This window comes from Danio rerio, chromosome 18, assembly GCF_049306965.1.
Source record: "Danio rerio strain Tuebingen ecotype United States chromosome 18, GRCz12tu, whole genome shotgun sequence".
NCBI lineage: Eukaryota > Metazoa > Chordata > Actinopteri > Cypriniformes > Danionidae > Danio > Danio rerio.
In genome coordinates, this window is record NC_133193.1 from 8999954 (window position 1) to 9010000 (window position 10047).

The 10047-nt window shown below is 36.3% G+C and overlaps 1 protein-coding gene across 26 annotated transcripts in view; it reads right to left on the bottom strand.

Annotated features, from left to right (window-relative positions):
- Positions 1-10047, bottom strand: part of shank3a (SH3 and multiple ankyrin repeat domains 3a) — a 569169-nt gene that overhangs the window by 165082 nt on the left and 394040 nt on the right. For all 26 annotated transcript variants that reach the window (XR_012394288.1, XR_012394287.1, XR_012394284.1 and 23 more), the window contains one exon: positions 3923-4265. Coding sequence is in view for 15 of the 26 variants with exons in the window: in XM_073930231.1 (XP_073786332.1) it covers positions 3923-4265 (343 nt within the window). In the remaining 11 variants the exon portion in view is untranslated. The remainder of the gene's footprint in view (positions 1-3922; positions 4266-10047) is intronic.

The window sequence follows — 10047 nt, forward strand, 5'->3', positions numbered from 1 at the left end:
CACAGCGGCCTCTGGTGGATTCGCGAAAACAAAAACAGCAAAAAACATACCTGCTGGGACATATTTGGCGCTCTCCAGAAATGTATATAGTGGTACGTTTTCAGAAAGAGCCTGGGTTGTTTTAACCTATACAAAACTGCAATATGTATCCTGTGTGTAATAAATCAAAGCATTCCTAAAACATGTTTTTGATAAATGGTTCATTACAGATCTGCTTAAAAACCAAGTGCTTTTAGGTATTGCAGAAATGATTCTGATATAAAACTGCTGTCTGTGAGTTTTGCAAAATCGTAAATAAAAAAAAAAATTTAAAAAGCATATATCCTTTTGGACAGGCCAATCCCAGAATGCACTAGGAGCTATAATCCATTCAAAATGGAAAGCTGAGAGAATGAACTTTAAATATGTAATACTTTCTTCTCATTCTTAAATTATTTTTTACTTATATTCATTAAAGAATCCTAAAATGTACCCACAAAATTATTAAGTGGAAGATTATTAAGTGATTTTAACATTTAAATACTAATAAAAAGACATTCTCATATTTCACAAACCTTTTTCACTGTAACATTACTATAAAATGCATCTTTGGTGAGCAAAGTGTATTGATAATTATATTTAAATGTTAAAAAGTTTGTATGTTTACATATTTACAATATTTTATAAAACTCTTAAAACAGTTCAATCTGATGATTTGTTTAACTGCATTATTCCCAATGAATAATTTCAATAATATTTTCCCCATAATTCTTTTTCCAAATAATACAATTTAAAAATATCATTGAATTGTCACAGACAAAAAGCTTTTAAATCTGACGTTAGAAGTCAAAATATTACTTATTTCTGTAGCACTTCCATATCAAAGATAGCATACAGTATCATGTTGTTAGATTAGCAATGTGCTAACATCACTGCTGTATTAACTGCATTATTCCCACTGAATTAATATTCTAATTCATATTTTTTTACTCATATTCTTTCCACATATCATTCATTCATTAATTTTCGTTTCAGCTTAGTACCTTTATTAATCTGGGGTTGCCACAGATGAATGAACCGCCAAGTTATCCAGCACATGTTTTACGCAGCAGATGCCTGGGAAACACTCACTCATTCACACACATACACTACGGCCAATTAAGCTTACCCAATTCACATATACCACAAGCCTTTGGACTTGTGGGGGAAACCGGAGCACCCGGAGGAAACCCATGTGAACACGGGGAGAACATGCAAACTCCACACAGAAATGCCAACTGACCCAGCCGAGGCTCGAACCAGCGACCTTCTTGCTGTGAGGCAATTGTGCTACCCACTGTGCCACCGCGTCGCCTTTCCACAAATAATATTATTTTAAAACATCAGTGTATTGTCACAGACAAAAAGCTTTTATATTGGCTTTAGTAGTCAAAATATGACTTAATTCTGTAGCATTTTCATATCAAAAGTAGCCTACAGTACTTTGTTTTTTAGCTTAGCAATGCGCCAACATGACTGCTAAATTAACTGCATTATTCACACTGAATTAATATTCTCATTCAAATCTTTTCACAAATATTACAATTTAAAAACATCAGTGTATTTACACAGACAAAAAGCTTTTAAATTTGGCTTCAGAAGTCAAAATATGATTTAATTCTGTAGCATTTCCATATCAAAGGTAGCCAGTACAATGTGGTTAGCTTAGCAATGCGCTAACATCAAACTCGATCAAAATCGGTTGTGATTTGGGTCTCTTGTGCGAGTCTCGCTGTTTCATGTGGCATAAAATAGGTATGATTTAGCACATTTCAGATGAGTGTTTCAGACAGTAGAAAAATTACGCCGGCTCTAAAAGGCAGTGTGGTGATAAACAGCCTCTGCTGTGTCTCCAGTGTCAGATTTGTGTTGATTAGCGCTGCAACAGAACCGCCGAACACCCACTACCCACCAACCCTCGCTATAATTCAAAGCGCTCCTTATTTACATTAGACACTACACTACGAGTCTGAATTTCCAATTAATCCATGTAAATATGATGCCTTCTTCGTTCATTTAAAAGCGACAATTACAAAGCGCTACGTCTCGCGGTCTCTTAAAATCTGTCAATCATCTCTTTGCAATAAATACACAATATGAGGTTTAAAGTAATATTGCTGGGGAAATTCAATAAGGCTTGTTGGAGCCCCAAAACACAGTAAATTCCAGCAAGTCCTACAGCTCTGGTCTAATCTAAATACATATTAAACATCTGAACAGCAAGACTAAAAAGCAGCAAGGCTCTACTTGCTTGCCCCCTTTCAAGCTCTTGTACGTTTATCTCTGACAGTGTATAACGGATTATCAAAGTATCCAAAATAATCAAGTCATTATTGAAGATTCAGTTCAATTCAATTCAAGTCTATTTGTATAGCACTCTTCGCAATAGCAAAAGCAGCTTTACAAATAATGCAAATCATTACATTATAATCAAATTCCGAAAAGTTAAGATTATTAGTTACCATAACTGTATTTATTACTAATAACTTAATTAGTAACTAATAGCTTTTACCAGTTAAATGTATTATATATAAACATAGTTGACCTGCATGGTTGAAGAATTACCGGATGGTGTACATTTAAGATGCACGTGCAGCGAGGTTGCAGAAAAAAACAGGAGCGCTAGCATTTACAGCGAGGAAATGACATCCGATGCGGTACAAAGTTTGTTGTTGTCTTAGAAAAACGCTATATTGATTACATATTATACATATTATTTACATAATGCTTTCAATGGATGCCTACAATTTTGTTCTGTGTGGTCATGTGCAAGAAATAATGTTCCATGATTACCAGATTCAAAACTTTGTAATGCTAAAAACCGAGGTTCTGCATAGTCACAGACAAGGAAAGAAGACAAAGCTATACAAGGCCTGGGTAATCATCAACAAGCAAAACTGCATTCTGACAGCGAACTGCACCTGTACGGCAGGGTAAGGGAACTTACATGTTTACATTTCATTTTTAGCATTCAGTGTCCGCAGTTTAATTACCCATATTTAACTGTTTTTGCTGAAATCATTTTTGCAATCAAAAAACGAGTAATGTGTAATGTGTATGATTCAGCATAGCGTGAACTTACCGGATATAAAATAACCTCACTCCATTCAGCTCCCTTTTAGCCAAAGACGTCTGGGGTTGGCATTAAAAGCAGTGTGGTATTGACCTTATTCTCCGCCGACGAGTGGGCGCTGCCATTTGAATCTTTTTGGCTCAAGACTTCCGGTCTCATTCACTTCCATTCATTTTTAGACATTAAAAACTGCTCATTTCGCTGCTTGATGTTGCAATTTGATATTTTCTTGTTATATTATACTACTTGGTCTGTATAGTCATGCAAACATTTGTTTGTAGAGCAAGTAGTTTGACCGTTTTCTGCCGTTTATTATTCCTAGTCATTTCTCCCATATGCGACTGAATCGGAAGTTCTAAGACAATCGCGGAAACAGGCGCACTTCAGCATTTTAGAATAAGGTCAATACGGTAAAAGTTAAGTTTTCTATTTTTGGACTCGAATTTGGCATCCTAGCGCATAACACGACATGCTTGCTATTGCAACCGGTCTTTTTTTCAACCGGGGACCTGTGTGACGTCATGTGTGATGTAGGTTGGTAATTCCTCTATAGTCTAGTACAGGGGTCACCAACCCTGTTCCTGGAGAGCAACCTTCCTGCACATTTCAGTTGCAACCCTGACCAAACACACCTGTTTGTAATTATCAAGTGCTGCTTTAGGTACTATTAATTGGTTCAGGTGTGTTTGATCAGGATTGGGACTGAATTCTGCAGGAAGGTAGCTCTCCAGGAACAGGGTTGGTGACCCCTGGTCTAGTATATAGATGATGTGTACATGTTCAACGAAGTGGATGACAGGAAGAAAACTTTTATGTGTTTGTGTTGCTCACCTGAGGCGTCCGCGGCTGTGTGAGTGCATGAGGGGCATGTGTCGGCGTCCTGCAAGCACGCTGGCCTCCTCAGTGACGCGCTGGAGGGACGGTGAGCGGGAGTGTGAGGACAACGAGCTGCCCGTGCTCTGTAGACTGCCGTCAGCCGCAGGGTCGATCCCGGAGTGGGCCAGAGGGGGCAGGCTCCTCAGAGACGGCACAGGGGAGTGGGCGTGGCTAGCGTCTGCCACATTGTTCAGGTTATTGTCGGAGGCGGAGCGAGGCAGCGAGCGTGAGGATGTCAGAGTGTCGCCTCCAGTCACGCGCCGGCGATTTGTGTAGGAAGGCGTTTCCCTGAAAGGCACTGGAAAACAGGAAAAGCAGGTGTCAACAAAAGGGCACATCGAAGAGGGGGGGCGTACGTGACAAACTGTCAGGTATAATTAGCATAATTTGTAAATGAAGGGTACAGAAACCTCATCAGGCATTCAAAGAGGTAAACAAAACATGTACTAGAATTACAAAGCACCTCATCTATTATTAATGACTCAAACACACTTCCTCCTGACCGCTAACACTGGGGTCGTTTGATTAGGATGTTTTTTTTTTAAGTGTTTGTGTGTGTGTGTGTGTGTGTGTGTGTGTGTGTGTGGGTTGGAGGGGGGGTGATTATTACACAGCAAAATCTCTTGTTTAGACAGTGGGGGATATTTCTGTGCAGAATTTTGTGGAATGATTTTCAGAGTATACACAAAATATGACTTTTGCTGTTCGTTCAAACTACTTAACTTGGGGGCCAAATTATCCTGTTAGCACCACTCAATTTTGGGGATTTACACCTACCTAAATTTAAATAGTAACAGTTCCTGATTCCAGTAAGCTACAAACACAAACTATGTATCATTGGAGAGAAGACACTTTGAGCTCTACTATGGTAAAAGGGGAAGTTACATGTTAAAAATATAAAAAGTTATACATTATGAAGTTATGAGAAAAAAAAATTGTACTGTGTTCAATATTTGATTTCCATATAGAAACCCAGGAAAACATTAATGTAATGTCCTATAAAAAAAAATGACTTGAAAGCCAAATATTTCATGAGTTTATATTTCAAATTTGATAAAGACAGCATGCAAAATGAGATTGTTTGTTCAATCCACTTTCATTTGCCAAAATTAATAGGTAAACTTAATTCCTTCATGTTGTCCTAACACAAATCGATAGGAATAAAAGAAAATGTTTTAACTTTTTAAGGTTTAAAATGCAAGCAAATTAGAAATATCCCATAATAGAAGCTCTCATATTATATATTGGTCACACTTTTTATGTATAATTCACACTATTAGCAAAACACGACTCAATAAACTGCTAATTACCCGTTTACTAATAGTAACTAAGGAAATATTTGGATTTAGGGATTGGGTAGGATTATGGATGTAAAATAAAATCATACACTGTAAATAATGCTGGGTTCCACACAATTGATTTGTATTGGGAAAACACAATGTTTACTTAATAATTTTTACAAATTAGTTTGTAAAAACTTACAAACAAAATTAGTTACGATTGAACATAAAACAATTTAGTTGTCCCCTTCAAAAACCTTAAGAATTGTGTTGTTTGCTTCTCACAAAATACATCTTCTCTTTTTCAAACAATACAAGAGTCTTTAATGCAAGGCATGGTCGTGGCTAAAAGACTAGTGCTTAACAATTGGAAATCACAATTACACCCTTCATTCCAGAACAGGATTTCTGATCATCTGTTATTCAAACCAGCTTCAAGAAAATTTTTGGCAACTTGTGGTCAATTTCTTAATTCATTTAACGAATCTGTATCTGTATCTGTATCTGTATCTGTATCTATATCTGTTTCTGTATCTGTATCTGTATCTGTATCTGTATCTGTATCTGTATCTGTTTCTGTTTCTGTATCTGTTTCTGTATCTGTATCTTTAGAGCAATTCAGTGACCCCTCTGAGGTATAAGTTCTATACACTCTATTTTCTTTTTTGCTTACCTTTATCGTCCTTTGTATGTCTACAGTAAAAGCCAATGTTTGTTCTTGTTCTATGTGTATATATACAGTTAAAGTCAGAATTATTAGCCCCGTTCTCTCCGTTAAACAGAAATCGGGGGAAAAAACAGGGGGACTAATAATTCAGGGGGCTAATAATTCTGACTTCAACAGTATATATACATATATATGTAAATAAACCTTGAAATAAATTAAAAAAAAAAAAAGAATTGAGTAATTTCAGCTCATTTTAAAAGTAGTTTGAACAAGCAGTGTCATTATTTGCGTTCTTTATAAGTGCTATTGTGCAGTTAATAGGCAGGCATTAAGCTAGTACACACTCAGAAATAAAGGTATACGAGTTGTCACTGGGGTGGTACCTTTTCAAAAGGTACACATTTGTCCTTGAAGGGTCCATGTTGGTACCTCAAAAGCACATATTAGTACCCACAAATTTTAAGAGGAACACTTTTTAGGTACTAATATGTAACCTTGAGGTATTAATATGGACCTTTTAGGTACAAATTTGTACCCTTTGAAAAGGTACCACCCCAGTAACAACTCGTATACCTTTATTTCTGAGCGTGTGCAGGATATAGGTACAAGTTATAAAGTGCATTTATAGAAAAACTAAGGTGATATGTACAAATGGCTTTACTATGAACATTATATACAGGTTGTATTAGGTTTGAACAGATTTACAATAGATGTATATATGCGCAGGTTTCTATTAATAATAAGAAGTGTGCAGATAGATATGTACATAATTACAAATGTATAATAATGGTGTTTCTCAGTCTGCTGGTATCATTTAGGAAATATTACAAAATAAATCAAATAATTTTGACCTTAACTGTATATTTACACACATTTACATGAGTAAATTAACAGACTCGATGATGGAGAAAAAAAAATCTGGTGCAGATTCTGTACGGGTGAGATATTTTCTTTGCACTGAGGGAAGCTAATTGTACACTAGATGGCAATATCTCACCTTTCCTGGATGGAGGTAAAACTGCATCTTCGAGGTAGTTAAAAATGCACTGTGCGGTGTATATCAGGGTCAAAAGAGTTCATATGGCTCAATGACAGCCATATTTAATGATAGAACAAGAGAGGGAGAGAGAGAAACAGAGACAAGCAGGATAAAAGAGTGCACAGCGCTGTCAGCCTGACATATGGTTTGCTGTCAGTCTCATAGCTGATTCTCTCTAATCTCTAATGTAAATTAAGTATTGATCAAACCGCTGTGCTGAACATCCACCTGTCACCTGATCAGATCTGAACAGCTCTCTGCCAATCAGAGGAGGGCATGAGAACAAAAACATGCCATTCAATACAATCTATAACAGTGGTTCTCAACATGTTTTTGCTTGTGAACAGCAGTGTTGTGTTTCATAATTCAGGAGACTGCATTTGTAATTTTGACAGACAGCTGATTCTGTGCAGAGGAGATATTTTGAAAAATGCTGGTTGCTGCTGACTTCCATAGCAATTTATTTACTACATAGTAGTCAATGGTTCCCAGCAACCAACATTCTTCAAAACATCTTCTTTTTCTGCTCTACGGAAGAAATAAACTCACAAAACTTATAAAAATTTAAAACCCCTTGAGGGAGAATGCATGATGAGGCGGTTTCATTTTTGTGTGAACTATCCCTTTAAGAAAAGTTTGTAGGATTTTAGTTTGATGGATCTCAATTCTACCACTTTTCTTATGATTATTTTGATTAAATTAACATATCAAATTGGCTAAAATTACCATATATGTTTGCTGTTCATATATTCAGAATCACTCCTCCTCTAATAGTTTCACCCTGAGAAGAAATCTAAGTCGGGCCTCCTAAAATGGGCTGTTTGTTTGAGCAGAGTAAATACTGCGCTCTGTAGTCAAGCTGTCTGCTTGTTTAAATCCTCTACCCTTCTGCCCATCCATTCAGAGTGAAAAGGCCAACTGTCCAACCCACTCAGGACACACTCACTCTCTTTTCCTCTCTCACGGTGACTGATGGGACGGAAATGAGAGGAGAAGGAGGGGAAGAATGGAGACATTGAAAGAAGCCTCGGCATTAGTGACATAACACCGGCTCCCATCCCACAAACAGTGTGTGTTCAAATATGGTTCAGCACTTCAAAAAAAAATTCATTGGACTTATTACATCTTTTAAAAGCAAGTGGTAAAGTAAGTAGTAACTTACAGTTGAAGTCAGAAGTATTAGACCCCCTTTATTAAATATTTCCTAAATTATGTTTAACAGAGCAAGGAAATTTTCAAAGTATGTCTGATAATATTATTTCTTCTGGAGAAAGCCTTATTTGTTTTATTTCAGATAGAATAAAAGCAGATTTTAATTTTTTAAAAGCCATTTTAGGGACAAAATTATTAGCCCCTTCTCGATATATTTTTTTTCTATAGTCTACAGAACAAACCATCGTTATACAATAACTTGCCTAATTACCCTAACCTGCCTAGTTAACCTAATTAACCTAGTTAAGCCTTTAAATGTCACTTTAAGCTGTATAGAAGTGTCTTGAAAAACATCTAGTAAAATAATAGTTACTGTCATCATGGCAAAGATAAAATAAATCAGTTATTGGCGATGAGTTATTAAAACTATTATGTTTAGAAATGTGTTAAAAAAATCTTCTCTCTGTTAAACAGAAATGGGGAAAAATAAACAGGGAGGCTAATAATTCAGGGGGGCTAATAATTCTGACTTTAAATGTAAGTTTTTTGTTTAAATTTAGCCTATATAAATTGTTTACAACCAGTTACCTTAAAAATTTTTTTTAAATCCAAATAATCTTTTTTTCAGTGTGTTTATATTTGTTTATTGTATTCCTTGCCTGCAAAAACAATAAATAAATACACAAATAAATATAATTTATTATAATTGATAGACAGCCTCTCAGTAGCATATTGAGCTGAGAAAAATATCGAACTGTATTCAAAATGAATAAGTTTAGCATTTTCTTATTCCCCCTACATTTGTCTAATTTGTTTAATTATTTATTTGCCAGCACATACATTTTTTTATGTCTGAATTTGTGAATTTATATATTCATGTATTTATTGTTTTATTTATGCCTTGTGGATTTATACATTTATTTGATTGTATATGTATTTATTGTTTTACAGTGCATACAGAAAGTATTCATAGCTCTTCACTTTTTCCAGATTTTTTTATGTTAGTCTTATTCCAAAATGGACTAAATTCATTTTATTTGATAAAAATTCCACACACATAACCCATAATGACAATATGAAAAAAGGTTTTTTAAAATTGTTGTTAATTTATTAAAAAAAAAAACAACAACAAAAAAAAAAAAAACTGAAAAATCACATGCACATCAGTATTCACAGCCTTTGCTGTGAAGCTCTAAATTGAGCTCAGGTACATTCTGTTTCTACTGATCACTCTTGAGATGTTTCAGCAGCTTAATTCAAGTTCACCACAGTAAATTCAGTTGGTTGGACATGATTTGAAAAGGTATACACCTGTCTATATAAGGTCTCAGGGTTGACAGTGCATGTCAAAGCATAAACCAAGCTTGAAGACAAAGGAATTGTCTGTAGACATCTGAGACAGGATGGTCTTAAGGCACAAGGCTGGGGAAGGTTACAGAAAAAAATTCTGCTGCTCTGAGAGTTCCAATGAGCAAAGTGGCTCGTCCGTAAGTGGAAGATATTTGGAACCACCAGGACTCTTCCTAGAGCTGGCCGGCCATCTAAGTTAAGTGATCGGGGAGAAGGGCCTTAGTCAGGGAGGTGATCAATAACCCATTGGTCACTCTGTCTGAGCTCCAGCGTTCTTCTGTGGAGAGAGGAGAACTTTACAGAAGGACAACCATCTGTGCAGCAATCCACCAATCAGGCCTGTATGGTAGAGTGGACAAACGGAAGCCACTCCCTGCCCTGAATTTGCCAAAATGCATCTGAAGGACTCTCAGACCATAAGAAGCAAAATTCTCTGGTCTGATGAGACTAAAATTGAACTCTTTGGAGTGAATGCCAAGCGTTATGTTTGGAGAAAACCAGGCACCACACCAGGCTAACACCATCCCTACAGTGAAGCATGGTGGTGGCAGCATCATGCTGTGGGGATGTTTTCAGCAGCAGGAACTGGAAG